Source organism: Lissotriton vulgaris, chromosome 3_1 (assembly GCF_964263255.1).
Source record: "Lissotriton vulgaris chromosome 3_1, aLisVul1.2, whole genome shotgun sequence".
Classification (NCBI taxonomy): Eukaryota; Metazoa; Chordata; class Amphibia; order Caudata; family Salamandridae; genus Lissotriton; species Lissotriton vulgaris.
In genome coordinates, this window is record NC_141689.1 from 1,888,279,629 (window position 1) to 1,888,295,001 (window position 15,373).

The 15,373-nt window shown below is 44.6% G+C and overlaps 1 protein-coding gene across 1 annotated transcript in view; it reads left to right on the forward strand.

Annotated features, from left to right (window-relative positions):
• The window catches only part of TMEM144 (transmembrane protein 144), a 230,710-nt gene that overhangs the window by 40,918 nt on the left and 174,419 nt on the right, over positions 1-15,373 (forward strand). Inside the window, exon 2 of the mRNA XM_086962354.1 lies at positions 8,966-9,139. Within this exon, the coding sequence (XP_086818480.1) occupies positions 9,001-9,139 (139 nt within the window). The 5' untranslated portion in view covers positions 8,966-9,000. The remainder of the gene's footprint in view (positions 1-8,965; positions 9,140-15,373) is intronic.

Sequence of the window (15,373 nt, forward strand, 5' to 3'; positions counted from 1 at the left end):
GCTAGGAGTGGTATATTGGATATAGGTCTAAAGTTGTCTGGAGAGGCAGGATTCAGCATAGGTTTTTAGGTCTCGCCCCGCCCTTTCTCCTTTTGATCCGACCCATCTGGACTGGATTGTCTGCATTTTGGCTGTCGTGAATCAATTTCTTATCTTTAGGGTGGCCATATGTTCCTAATAAACATGGCCTTAGGCCTTTCACTTTAAGTTTTGCAGCCGATTATAATTTATTATGTCTACCTCTGAATCCCATGACTCCGTTTCTACTTTTCTTGTTTCACTAAAAGAACCCACCTAGGACCCCAGTGTTCGAAATGCTCGCCGTTATGCAGGTTTACAGATTCTGAGCTTTTCACGTTTGTATGCAGCGTGCTGACACTAACCAACACCCCGACACCAGTCTGCCACAAGGCCGCTAGTCTATATCCTATAGACTATATGTCGAGTGTCTTCACAAGCGGGCAGGAGGAACATGTGCAGCTGGCTGCTGCTCTGCTCTAACCAACGGACTAGCTTGTTTCGACAGGAGCAGCCGGGCGCGAGCGAGTGAGCCTGCGCAGCTCTCCACCGCCAAGCGTGCCTCGACTGGAGACAAAGGCCGCCCCAGCGTGATGCGTTCCAAGGGAAGCCGCATGGAGCTTTCCTTCCCGTTGGCACATGACACGCGCTAGCCCCGGCTGGGATTTTTCTTTAAGGAGTAAGTTGTATATTTTCCAGTCAGTGGACATGGTTAATTGAACCAGCTTCCAAATTGGGGGTGGGGGGAGGGGTGGGGGGGGTCAAGGAGGACAATGATGGCGGGGGTGGGGGGAGTAAGACGAGAACAAAGAGAGAGGCACAGTGGAAAGAACACTTTGGTATCTTTGATAACTTTGAGCGTGGTGTGCAGACAGGGTTAAAGGGGACGGGGTTTAATCTAGCAGGGAATAATCAGCCTCACATCTTTCAAGAATCGGTCAAATGAGTACCAGAGGTTTCGGTAAGATCAACAGGTCAAGCGCTGGGAGAAAATGCATGGTGTGTATTGTGCAATGTGTGCGCAGTGGCTGTTAAAATGATTGTGCCTCTAGTAGCTAACATATTTTATAGAAATAGCGGTTGTTATTTTTTACTAATATTTCTCGAATCTCAAACACACGTTTGCCAATGTATTTATCCTATTGCCTCCATTTCATTGTCTGCTCAGGGGAACAGATTCACAAAAAAGTGGGAAGTTTGTTCTGGTTCAGTGAAGTTTCCCTTTGGTGGAGTTCGCGTGTTTCACTTTCTCTGGAGTATTTTACTCGCCACTAGCTAATGTAGTGTCTATACCTGTGCAATTCTTTGATCATTGTATTAAAGCCAGGGTGCCTTGCTGTGTCCAGTAGTACAGTAGCGCTGTGCAAACAAACACGTTCTAGCACACGAAACGCCATCTTGGTTCAGAAACCTCCCCCCTTTTGATCAATAGTTACTAGATTGGGCCTCAATGATCCAAAGTGCCTCGAACAACTCACAAATCAACACTCGAGGCACCTAGGAAATGGTGACACGCTTTGTAAATTCTCGGCGGGCTTGGACTCTCTGAAGACTGAGTTCACTTCCTGCTTCACTCCAAGGGGCACTTTGCACCGAGGAGGGCACAGCCTTGGTCTTTCCCTCTCTAAATCTTTTTAATGCGAAACCTTTGGTGGTAATAAGAGCCCCTTCTGAACAGAGGCATTGATCCAGTTTTATTGTAAAGATCATTTTCACTGTGTGGGCAATAATTTACACCCCCAGTTTGTTTATCAATATTTAACAACAGATTTAAGATTGAATTGTGGAGCACTGGGCCACGGTTTGGGGGTAGGGTTACAAGGGTGTGGGGTTACCCTCCCACCTCTGGCTGCTGAAAAAACATTTGTTAAGTGGTATGTTGCTGATTTTATGGATAGTGTTCTGTGTAAAGGAGGCACGCTCTCTCTATTATTTAATGTAAGAATAGTCTCTGTTTTAAATTGTCTTTAGGATTAGTATTTTACAATACGAGAGACTGTATTCTTACTAGTTTGTCTCATGTTTTTTTTATGACATAAAAAACATTATTCTCTCCCTTCTATGTCCAACAACAGACACTCCCTGTTTGTATGTGTACTTATTTTATTTTTAATAGTAAATTGTATTTATATAGCACTTGCTACCCCTGACGAGGCCTTAAAGCACTTGTGACAAGTAACGCGCTACTCCAAAACGCACTGTTAGATGTAAATATGTAGATTAGTAATATGTGATTCCCAATCCTTTCTAGGATTGGTTGTGGTAAGTTATTTGAGTGTGATCTTGCAATCACATGCATTTAGTATCGCATGCTCAATATAGATAGAATGAGGTGCATGAGTAAAGAGAAGATGTTATTGGGAGTGTTGGACATTTGTGCCTGTTAGTTGGATACACTGGATAGGAGGAGTAGTTTGGAAGGAAGTCATATTAGTCAGAAATGTTTAGAGGGAGGGCTGCAGAGGTGGAAGGATTTCTTTAATAACTACAAAGTGATATATCACCTTGGCTGCGCAGGATATTCCTCTCCTGTGCTGGGCAATAATGATCTTGGGTGTGGTCATGACGAGCTCAGCTCGTCATGAGCACACGAGCACCGTGCCTCATGACGAGCTGAGCTCGTCATGAGCACCGAAGGGGTTAAATTACTGTTATTTACTTTTTATTATGATATTTTAGTTGGTTATAATGCGTTCTATGTTTCATACTGCTACACAGCTAACAATTACAATCCAAACCACATAATGCCACAACACAACACATCACATACATACACTCAATAACATATGGCTAAAATACAATACCATTAGCAAAGACAAATACTAAAATAAACAAATGCAAGACCTACTGCATGAGCGCGGCGCCATCTTCACGGACACCGGTCTATGCAATGCAATACGTGTTGCTTTTGGTATTGTAAATAACAATGGCTTTTACTATTTTAAAAGGCATTGCCATTTACAATTCCAATAGCTCCAAAATTCGCAGTTGCAAGACCTATTGCAACATAAATGCGTGTTTTAAGATGGGGATGACTTGACCGGCTTTTAGAGAGTCATGTATCGACCCCTGTAGAAGGGAGGCATTAATTATTGCGGTCCAAATAGGAATGATAGATTGGGAGGCAGCAGCCAAACAGTTGGAGGGGAGTGGGTAATTAAAGTGGTTGTTTGGGTTTAAGGAGGATAGCATTTCCGAGACAGAATGGTCGTCATATACTTTGAAGTTGGACCAGTGCGCTTGGTTTTTGGGTGATGTCTGGGGAGGCAGCGCGGAGAGATGAGGCAGGTCCAGAGGTGGTTGGGAGTAGGTAGCAGATCTAAGTTCGTTTCCTAGGGCAGTCATTTTGTCAGAGAAGAAGGAGGAGAATTCCTTGCATGTTATTAGAGATTTAGGGGTTTCTTTAGAGGTTTTAGCCAGTTTATTAGATTGCTGTTTGACCATTTCAAAGACCTTGTGGGGTCTGTTCTTGGCGTTCCCCAGTTCTGATCTGAAGAATTATTTTTTTGAATTGAGGATGTTCCTATTATCGTCATTTCTGGTCTGATGGAGAAGTTTTAAGTAGGAGGCTGAGGGGTTCTGTCTCTAGTTTCTTTCTGTCTGCCTCAGGGTCCTCCTTTCATTGTTGAGGGGTCCGTTGAACCAGGGGTTTTTGTCTTTGATTTGGGTTCTTTTTAGCTTTAGCGGGGCAAGATCATCAAGTATGTTAGACATAGTCGAGGTATTGTGTTCTGTGAGGTTGTTGACCGTTGAGATATTTGGGTTGGGGGGGTCAATCTCGCAGCTGGCAGCCAGTTTCACGAGATCTAGGCTCTGTGTGTCTCTAACCCAACGTTTTGGATTCATAGATTGTGGTGGCCTTGTCTTGTGGGTGTCAGGTAATAGGAAGGTAATAGCGTAGTGATCAGACCAGTCGCATGGGCCTATAGAGATAAGCTTGACCGCGGATTCCTTAGCAATGATCCAATCTAGAGTGGCGCCTTTCATGTGTGTTGAGAGTGTGCAGGCTTGGATAAGGGCTGGGTCGACCAGGAAGTCTTTGATGATGTTGACCTGAGGGTCCTTGAGGTCATTCCAGTGCAGATTGAAGTCACTGAGGAAAATCTCATTAGATTTGGGGGAAGCCTTGGTTGTAAGGATTTCCATGAGGTGGTCAGTGAAGGTGTCAGTCATACCTGGGGGGTGGTAGAAGATGTACAGTCTGCACAATTGAGTTGCGTTGTTGCATATGGAGAGTGCAAGGTATTCACAGGAGTATGTGGGATCTGCAGGAAACCTTAGGGCTTGTAAGGCCTGCTAGAGGCATGACTTACCTATACCTTAGGCAGTGCTTCTTGGCATGGATGTATGCCATGCCGACTTTGTTGTTTTTCTCTGCACCGCAGCATGCAGGCTGCAGTGGCAGTTTGCTTGGCCTTGGTGAGGGGTACCTAGGGGACCCTCTTCAGTCAAAATGCCCCACGTACCAGGGTACCATATACTAGGGACTTACAGAGGGGTCTAAAGTGCCAATTGTGGTACAGTTTTACGGAAGGAGCTCTGGCACAGGGGACCTGGTTGACAGGGACCCTGTGCACTTTCAGTCGAAACCATATCATTTTCCAATCAAAAAGTGTGGTACAAACCATGTCAAAAGATGCACTTTCTCACTCTGACAATATTCCCAATGGGCATGCATTCTCAAGGCCAAGAATGTTTTGCTTGCTTGAAACACTCACTCATAAGAGAGCATCCAGAGGAACCAGTGGTTCCCTTCTTTCCTAAGGAGCTTTCGCCTGCTCCAAACCAACCTGAAAGCTCACGCACCAAAATGGGGACCTAGACATTGTGAAATTTTGGTAGTTCAACATGCCTCTGCACAATTAATATAGTTTGCACATGATTGTTTGGTTCAGTGTTTTTGAGACATTTGATATATTTTCCTGGATAGTAATAAGGATTATCCCAGGGCACAAGGTAGCTGTCTGTTATGTAAATAAAAAAAGGATCATTATGTGTCTTTGCTCGATGAAGTGTGATTCATGTACCAAAACCATTCAATGCTGTGTAACTGTATGCTTTTGTGTACCATGCACCAAAATGCAATTTCAACTTCACTCCTTGGCTTGTGTGGATATTTATTGCCATATGGTGATGTGCCATTATTTAGCCCACAATGTGCCAGTTTTTAGCTCATTAAATATAAACTTGCAAATCATGAAGAAACAGGTAGTCGTAACTTTTTTGATGCAACTTTAAATGATAGGTTAATAAAACAAGCATTGGCATAGCCAATAAGTCTCGCATTTGGGACCTTATAAGTGTTTAGTTATCCAGCACAATATCCTTGGTACAATATCAACTGTTGCATGGCTAAACACTTATAAGGTCCCAAAGGCGAGACCTATTGGCTATGCCAATGCTTATTTTGGTCGGCATGTGGAGATTAAGTGATTTGCCCAGAATCACAGGATGTTGAGTCCATGCTGAGACTCAAAACTGTTTCCCCAGTTCCAAAGTCGGTAGCTCTGGCCGTTAGCCATTTCCCATACACCGATTTACACACTTATGATTCATTGTCTCTGCTCTGTATAAAGTGAATGATGTAAAGTGCTCTGACACGTACACTGGTATGAGTGGTGCTACAAAACAAAAGAAATGCATGAGAGAGTGGTTATGGAGACTTGAGGGGCACTTGTAAAAGGTGATGGGGGGGAATCCGTGGAGAAGGAGGTCACTGGAGGACGCAAATAAACATTGTTGCACAGGGAGCCATCAGCACTAAAGCCAGCTCTGGGTTAATTTGTTATTCTTGAGTTTAATTCCGTACATAGAAGACATCTAACTCCACTTATCATAAGAAAAATATACCAGTCGCACACAGGTATCGGCACAGAATGTTTATTTCTTACATATGATCTGCAAATAACTTATAGTTACTCTCACGTATTTATATGATTGACTTCCCTGGGACATCAGGGCTCTAGATTATTGCTGCAGCTTGACCTGTTTGGTGTACTGTTAATATTTCATATATACCTAACAAAGTTTGTTTATAAACCACTTTAGTTTCAGAGCATCTCAACAGTCAACACAACTAATTCACAAGAAAAAAAAACTTTTTTACTAACCTTCTAACTTCTTATTTCTGACCTTGGGTTCAGAATAAAGCTCGTCGACTCTTCGTCGGATAGTAGGCCCTATGCAAATACAATTTACAATTACAATCTGGTTCTCTGAGGGAAGTATGAGAAGAAAAGTAGAGACTTCGTCGCTCACAGCCCTTGGGTGGAAGCGTGATCCTTCTTCACTCCTTCAACCTGCATTTCCAACTGCTCGCTCTCACCTGCTGTTCCAGGAATGGTCTATCACTCTTCAGATACCGGAGGGACAGTCTCTTCTCGTTTCACACTGGCTTGTTGGGACCTGCGGCGTAGTGGTGCGCTTCCGATCCATTTTGATGTGCAATAAATAGCCTCGACCCGCCTGGTGACAGCCAGTAAGAGGTGCTACACTCATTAAGAACACTGAAAGCTGTGCTAATCATACAACATGCAGGCATCCCCGTGTCAGGTTACTTTAAAAGACATTTTTCAATATGACCATTTTGCTTCCTTGTTAGCAGAAGAAACCAGCACCGCCTCACCCCCACAACCTCCATCTCCGAGGACTCCCAACGAAATGACGACACAAAAAAAAACAAAAAAAAACCGAGGTGGAAACAGGATACTGAATCCCGCCCCTCCAGGACTCCCTGACCTGCCTCATGGTTGCCAAGGTGATATTTCAAGAAATATTGTCGTGATACCGTAAGGCAGGCCATGGAGTCCTCGAGAGGCGGTATCCAGAGCAGACAAATCTGCAAAACAGGAGCTTTTTCCAATGGCAGGCCTTCGTTTCGAGAAGCCTGCCAATGGATAAAAGGGGCGTGGCTTCATGCCGTATTGAAAACCCCTCCTGACAATATCTCTTTGCCTGCTACAGCGCATGTGCTGCTAGCTGGCTTCGACCTAAAAAATGATTTCTAGATTATGAGCGTTTGCGAGGGTGTGGGACAAGCACTTAAAGACTCGGGCCACCAGTTAACGGTCCAGATGGAAGAGTTGCCAAAATCAAAAGCTCTGTATTATCTATATTGACCATGAGAGATTTGGATTTCAATCAGTTGGCCACTGATCACAAACCGCTTTTTAACTGGCCCTGGAAAAGTTTGCCCTTTCCTTCCAGTCACAAAATGATTTGGATATCACCTGTGTAAGAATAAAACCAAAGGATGTTAGATGCTATATCCTCAGCCAGGGGAGCCATATAAGGGTTAAAAAGCGTGGACTTAATAATGAACCTTGTGTGACTCTACAGTTTACTGTTTTAAACACGATTCAGCAGTGATCCATACAGACCTCTTGAATAAGTCTTTTAGGAAAGATGTAAATCAACTTACTACGTTGCCCTGTAAACCAGCTTTGGCTCGTCATTTAGAGGAGTGTGATGTGAAAATGTGTTGAAAGCCACCCAAAGATCAAGAAGCATTGGACTGCAGAGCCCCAGCATTCAAAATTTTCCGAACATCATTACTGGCAGCTGTCAACACCCTTGCAGTATTAAGACTGGGGCGAAAACCTGTTCGATAGGTATTTGGAAGATCTTCGATGTGTTTTGACAGTTTCATATTAATGCTAGGGTCTGTGATTTGTAGGTTTCATGGGTAGTAAACATGCATGACAGTTTCTGGGCCATATCGCAGTGTCCAATGTGAATTTCTTCAGCAGATGGATGCTGAGTGTTGTTTTCTATAGATCAAGCACCTTTCCAGAAGACAGAAAGGTATTGCAAATTGATGTTATCAAAGGGGTCACAGAAGAGGCAAAGGCTTTCGTAATCTTAGCTGGACAGGAATTCAGTGGAGGGCCAGAGAAAATTAGGGTAAGCTTAAAAAGTATGACTTCTTGAATCACCAGTCAGTAATCTCACCAGGGTACTGGAGGAGAACAGGAAAGGGTGGTACTCAGTCCTGCGAAGATGAAAGTACATGATTATCTTTTATGAAAAAACTAAAAAGGTGCATGACCTTATCCTGACAAAAGTCTTATAAGTCGGAGCAGAGCTTTTGTGTAGAAACAGCTGATGTAGTTGTAGCTTCAGGGTGACCCAGAGAGTTGTAAATACTGAAAAACTCTTTAGCAAGATTTTTGCAGTAGAAATACGTTTGTTTTAGTGCTTGGTCCAGCGACTGTATATTAAATCTTTTACACTTGTAATTCACGTTTGTACATTTATTTATCCTCATACTTGTAATTGTGGCACCAAGATCTTTCATATATTTTACATCGTCTTTTCGCCAAGGGGATGTCTTCAATTTACAAGGGGCAAATGGATACCTTCTGTGAGAGGCCTTACCTTTCAAAGGAAGGCGTCTGTGGCCGATGTGACAGTCGCTAAAGAGGCCCATGAACGCATTTAAGGCCTGCATTTCCCAAATACATGTATGCTTATATCTCACTGCACATGTAATTAAGAACTCTATTAGTGTAATAATACAGCTCTTGTACCAAGATTTAATAGTGGGTTATGCTAGCACAAATTAATATTTGGATGCCAGTATTTGCATCCAGTATTCGCTTTGTTTATGATCCTGGTATAATACTTTATAAATATTATTTATAATAAATTAAGTTAGACTATGCTATCACAGAGTGCTTTAAGATACGTTAATATGGGCCTTGAATTAATTATAAGTGCCATATTTATCAGAGGAAGTGTACATCTTTTATCTATGATAAACACTTAATGCATATAACCCAAGTCCTTTGCTTACATCATATTTTCTTTTTATTTATTGTTCTATAAGGCTGCTACGGTATATTTTATTTTGTGGGTTAAGATGACATCACATTGAAGTTATTGACAAAGTGCCTTGTTTTTCAAGCAATTGTCTAATTTAACAAATTATATTATGCTTTTATTTCAGAACCATACAAAGGACCGTTTGCCGGCAATACAGACATGAGTAGTTTGGCATTCACTAGTAGCAGCAATGCCAGCAGTGGAAGTGATCTGGGATTTGGCTTTACTTGCTCAATCATAGCTGTTCTATTGTTTGGGACAAACTTCGTTCCTGTTAAGAAATATGACACTGGTGATGGTAAAGAGAACACTCTACTATCCCTTTTGTATGATATTGTGGTTTTGGTAAATGTATTTTTTAAAACCTTGATTGCTTAATGTTTAGTGAACTAGTCAGGCAAATAGAGTATATGTGTTATACGTCTACTGAGCCATGCCTTCACTGTTTCTATCATTGCACATTTTTGCATGTTTTGAATTCAGTTCAGTTCAGTTCAGAAAAACTTTATTTAGGTCATTATGACCTTTAAAAGTGCAACAGTAAAAACACATACAACGACATGATTAATCTCAGGTATCAAAAATCGGGGATTGGGGCGGGGGGAGCAGCACCAGTATCTTAATTTTCAACTACCAGATACAATACAGAAGCTATGCTACAGATAGACGAACTATACTATACAAATCAGGGGATGCATGACAATAGATGAATAAATAATTTAAAAAAAACAGGCTAGTCTAGGGGGAAGTTAAGAGTAATAGCACAGTTTAAAACTAGAACATAATTTAAAAAAAGACAGTTAAAAACCGGTCCAAATAAAATCATTGCCAAGTAATCTAGACCCCATTAGATAATCTCAACAGGGCCCTTCTAGTGCTCCACAGGGAAAACAAAAATCTAGAAACTGAAAACGCAATCGGTATACTGAGATCAGATTTCAATATCCGAAAAGCTTCCCGATTGTTCCTGGATCCAATGTTTCTACAAATCTGTACCAGCCATCGTTTCCGTGCCTTGCGATAACCAGGATAGGCGAAGAACACATGTTGCACTGATTCGTCTAAGAAACCACAGGCAGGGCACTGAACCTCATGGTCCTTACTCCACATAGCCGTATAACAGCGGAGTGGAAGGATCCCGAACCTCAATTGTAAAAATCATGTGTAATCATGTCTAGTATTGGCTCAAAACAGACAACATCCTTGACTTCCAAAAAAGCCATGGATAGTTTACCAGTTCTGGGGCAAGAAAATAGTTGGGCCCTTCTGTATTCTTCATACCGGGATTTGATGTGTTTTCTTGTAGTTTGGGTGCAGGCACGTTCAGGGTCCGTCTAACAATCGCCCAAGCCCAAGTTTGTCAGTACAGATTTTATATGTAAAAACCAGAGGAGGTTAGATGCACCCCGAGCTGACATAACCTCTGCTAACTCCTCCCTGTATGACACTAATTCGGGGTGGACCAGAGGCGCCGCCAATATGATATGGGTCTAAGGCTTGAAGTATCTGTTATCGCCATTAGACCAGAGTCTAATCATGTTTTGAATTGCTTAAGGGACAGTTTTTCAGATATTCCTTTATAACTCCCTTTTAATTTTTTTTCCTATTGGTTTTTCCTTCCCAGAGGCAAAGTTATGCAGACTGTTTTATTGGAAAGTATTCACCTTCAATAGAGTTGCTGCCTTTGTCTTGAGGGATGGCCCTGCTGTTCTTCCAAGATTAACCAGTTATGTTTACCTCATTATGCTATGTGACTGTTTCAGCGTTTCTACCTGAAAAACAAGTATGTTACTATTGAGAAAACTGTCTTTTACTGAATAATGTATTCTGCAAGAGAGTTGGGTCTCCTACTTTCAGTGGTGTGCTGCAGTCTACTTGTCAATTACAGAAGTATGTGTGTGTTTCTTTCTGTGCTTCTTTGGAAGTCAGAACCATTATTTCAGCTGGGCATGGGGATATCGAAGCTGACTCTCATTTGGTTAATGACCGGCTCCTATGGATGGCAAATGCGGTGGCTCCAATGAAGGACAGTTCCAGCTTAGCCAAGAGCAGACGCTGTTCTGCTCCGTGGTTCAATAATGAGCTCAGGAGCCAGCACAAGCAGTGCAAAATAAGAAAGAGGTTGGAGAAAGGCTTATCGTCTAGTGGATAAGTGCACTGAGGGCCTCCCATCAAGCTATAAAGAGGGCTTAAGTTACAATCATGTGCGTGTACTTGTATCTGTGTGTTTGTGTGTGTCTGTACTTGTTTGTGTATGTTCTTGTGTGTACTTGTACGGGCTCCTGGCAGTTGCTAGTGTGTGCGCAGAGTGCCCTCGTCTTCATCCACAGCCTCTGTCCGTCTCATTCCCCTCCTCATAACCTGTGGTTGAAGCAGAGATGTGTGGATTAGGACAGTGGAAAGTTGACAGTAGAGGGACTTTACCAGTGTTCATAGCCTGCCATTGCTCTATAATCTTCAATGAAACTGTTAACATTACAATGTTTTAATTGTTATGCACTGACTGTTCTCTGGGCTGTGCCAACTGAGTGTTCGATAGACACCCCCCACCTATGGTGGAGGAGCAGATTCGTTACTCATGTCTTCACGTGTGAAAGGATAGAATTTATCCCTGAAAGGAAAAATCCTTCATGAGAAGTAGTGGCAAACTCTAATTGAGCATGTCAAATACATTTTTGTGAAATGCTTTTGTTCAACTACATGCCCACCAGTAAAAGTATTATGGATTAACTTTTCGATATTCTTAATTTATCTCTTTTATCTTAAGTCAGTGATCATCTATAAAGTTATATTCACTAGATCTCTAGGTATACCCTTCCCATGTACTGTGATAATTCAACTCTTAAGCTTAGTAAATGTAGTACCTGAAACAAATGAACCTGCATCTGGATCATACGGAGACAGTAGCAGAAAGTAAATCCAAATCCTCAGTGTGAAAAGTGCTGAGAGATTTTAAGTCCCATCTTGACCACAAATCTAAATTACTATAATCCCTGATACTTGTGATGCTGCAAGCTTGGAATGTTGAAACAAGAATGTTCTACATTCTTAAAAAGAATTTTTGTTGACAATCAATTTTATTGTTTTGAAAAGTATAAAACAAATCAGCAATAGACACAGAAGACAGTTAATCATTGACATTTACAGGAGCATAACATCCCACGATTTCCAATCCCGGAAGGAATACACAGGAATAGTAACTGAGCAAATTATGTCAGTCATTCCACAGTACCCAGCCATTTTCCCCACGCCATACAGTACTTCTTGGGACATCCTCTTTCCCCATATAGGGTTTTCTCTTGGGTTGCGCACCAGTCCACCCCCTTCGCCACTTCCCGGGGTCAGGTGGCTCTGAACATTTTCATGCCGCTGCTATGTCATGTTTATATCCAATCATGGCTGTGTTAAAAAATAGTTTTTCGTTTCTGGACCCATCCAGCCCATCTGTGATCCCCAATAGAGAATGACGATGATCATGGGGAACCGCCCAACCCAGGAGCTCCTCTTCAATAGCTCCCCAGAATCGTGCCAGGTGGGGGCACCGTACCTTGTACAGGACGCATCCTGGCATAGGCCCGCCCGGTGGAGGCGCAAGGGAGTGAGATATGCAGCATGCAAGTAGTATAGCTGGATCAGTCTAAGTTTGACGGACGCGCTGATCGTCTTGGGCGCCATAAGGGCGTCACGCCAATCCACCTCATCAAGGGGACCCACCAACTCCACCCATTGGTCCCTTAACTTGTTCAGTGAGGTGGGGGTGTTGTTGACCAAAGTGCGGTAAATGCGGAGTCACCCAACATAGTCTGTGCCTCGGGAGGGCTATACTCTGGGAGCCTAGTATCGTCTGTGATATGTGTGTGGAGGGCGTGCTGCAGCTGTAGGTATTTATAGAATTGGAATGGGTGGAGGGAATAGCGGGTCTGGAGGTCCTAAAATGAACGCATGTGGTCGTTAGCCCTGACATCCCCAAGTTGTGAGATTCCGATAAGGTCCCACGATTTAAACCCTTGCAGCCCACTAACTTCTTGGAGCCAAGTTCTGAGCCAGAGGGGTGTACATTGGGGCAGCTTACGTGTCCAGCGAGTGTGGCGTAGTGAGGCCCGCCAGGCCAACAGCATGCAACGCGTCGCATCGGGCAGCTGAGATGGAATGGACCCCCCTGTACATCAGTGATTGCATTTTGGGTAGACCTAGTCCTCTCAGCTCGAGCCGATAGGCAGGGTTGGACCAGCCCCCTTGAACCAGTCGTGTATTACTAAGAGGCAGGCAGCCAAGAAATAAAGATATAGGTGCGTCATCCCCACACCCCCATCAAAGGAGCGGATCTGGCAGATGGCCAAGCTCTCCCTCCCCCTCCCCAGAGAAATTTGGTGGCGAGTCTGTCGAGTTCTCTGAACCAGGTCCTAGGAAAGCAGAAGGGGGCGTTCTGGAGGACGTAAAGAAATCTGGGGAGGATCATCATTTTGAACAGGGCGACCCTCCCCAGGGGATTCAGAGGCAGCGTTTTCCACTTTTGAATATCCTCTTTAGCCTTCTTCACCAATGGGGTGACGTTGAAAGACCATCCCAGTTCGGGAAGAAGGGTGACCCATATCCTCAAGTTTTTGAATGGTTGGCGCCGAAGCGTAATTGTGGATTGCCAATCATATCAGTCCCTGGATAGGTGCAATGGGACCAGTATCGACTTCCTGGGGTTTAGCCGGAGGCAGGATGCTTGCCCAAAGGACTGCAAGATCTGGAGACAGTGTGGTCCCGATAAGGCGGGTTCGGCCAGGAAGAGCAGGACTTCGTCCTCGTATAGGGCGATCTTGTCCGCCTCTGTGTTGGGTCATTCCCATCCATGAATACGATCTTCGGCCCGCACCAGGGAGGCTAGGGGCTCCATCGCTAGGGCAAAGAGCAAAGGTGAAAGGGGGCAGCCCTGCCTTGTTCCCCTGTTAATAGGGAAGGCCTCCGATAACACGCCATTGACCAATACGCTTGCTCGTGGTTGGGCATAGTGGACATGGACCAGAGCCCTTATGTGGGGTCTGTATCCCCATCTCGACCAACACGTCCAATAGGTATGCCCAGTCCACCGGGTCGAAGGTCTTTTCAAAATCTATGAGAAGGAGTGCGAGGTATGGAGTGAGTAAATGCCAATGGGCTAGGGCCAGCTGTAGCCTCCAAAGACCGTGTCGGGTCCCTCGCATGGGCATGAAGCCACACTGGTCTGGATGAACCAGCAGGGACAGATATTGCTTCAGTCGTTGGGCGAGGATGGTGACATACAACTTGATTTCTGTGTTGATGAGAGAGATAGGACGATAGTCCGCGCAGTGACGAGAGGGCTGCTGGGATTTCGGTAGGACCACAATGGTGGCGATGTCCGACTCTGTGGGAAGGAACCTTTCTCCAACGCTTCCTCGAATAAGTCGGCCAGGCGGGGCACAAGAGTTTCGAGATACAGCACGTAGTATTCTTGAGGAAGGCCATCTGGGCCCGGGGTCTTTCCCGATGAGGTGAGGGAGATTGCTTCATCGATTTCCTCCAGAGAAATGGGGTGGTCCAGATCTTTCTGGGCTGCCAAACCCAACCGAGGGAGACATACGTTTCCCTGCTCGAGGAGGGTGGAGAGCGATAGGCCAAGGGGCTCGTGCTGCATATAGTCGTTGGTAGTAATGGGCGAAGATGCGGGCCATCGCCAGTGGGGCGCTGTGTACCATTCCATCCTCATCCACAACCACCGGGATAATGAGGTTCGCCCTGGGATATGTGGCCTTTCCATGTAGGATTGTACCATTTTTGTCTCCCCAGCCATAGACTCTTGCCACTGATGATCTCGAGAGGAGCTTACCAGCATCTAAGGATAGCTGTTTGATCTCAGCCTGAAGGTGAGTGAGCATGGACTGCGTCGTCAGACAGGGAAGGGGACTGCTCAAGGCGGAGCGCCTGCACCTCCTGTGTGGTGATTTCCAGCAGCTGCGCCTGTCTCTGGCTCTTAAGCTGGCCCTTTGCGACACCCCGAATAGTAGCCTTACCTACTTCCCATAAGGTACCCGGAGAAGCTACTGATCCTTCATTAGTGAGAAAATACTGCTTGAGCTCCGTCACCACCACCTTTTTGAATTCTTTATCTTGGAGGAACCATGCATTCATTCTCTGTGTTTGGTGGACCGATGGGGGGAGACCCTGTAGTAAGAAGCACTGGGAAGTGATCAGAATTCCCCCTGGAAAGGATACAGACATCTAGAATCGCAGAACAGTCGGTCGACGGGACGAAAATCGAATCTATGTGCGCCTGTTTATGGTGTGCTGCGGAGGTGTGGGTGAATTGGGTGGTGCGGGGGGTGCCAGTTACGCCAAGCATCACAGAGGCCCAGAGACTCGGACCAGTTCCGTAGCTGATTCGCCTGTGCCCGTCTAGTGGTGGAGGGAGGGCCTGTCATGTCAAGGGCTAGGGAGGAAACCACATTAAAATCGCAATAACGGTGGGACCCAGAGGCAGGGCAATTAACAGGGCTGCAGTGTGTTTAAGGGGGAGGGGGGGAGT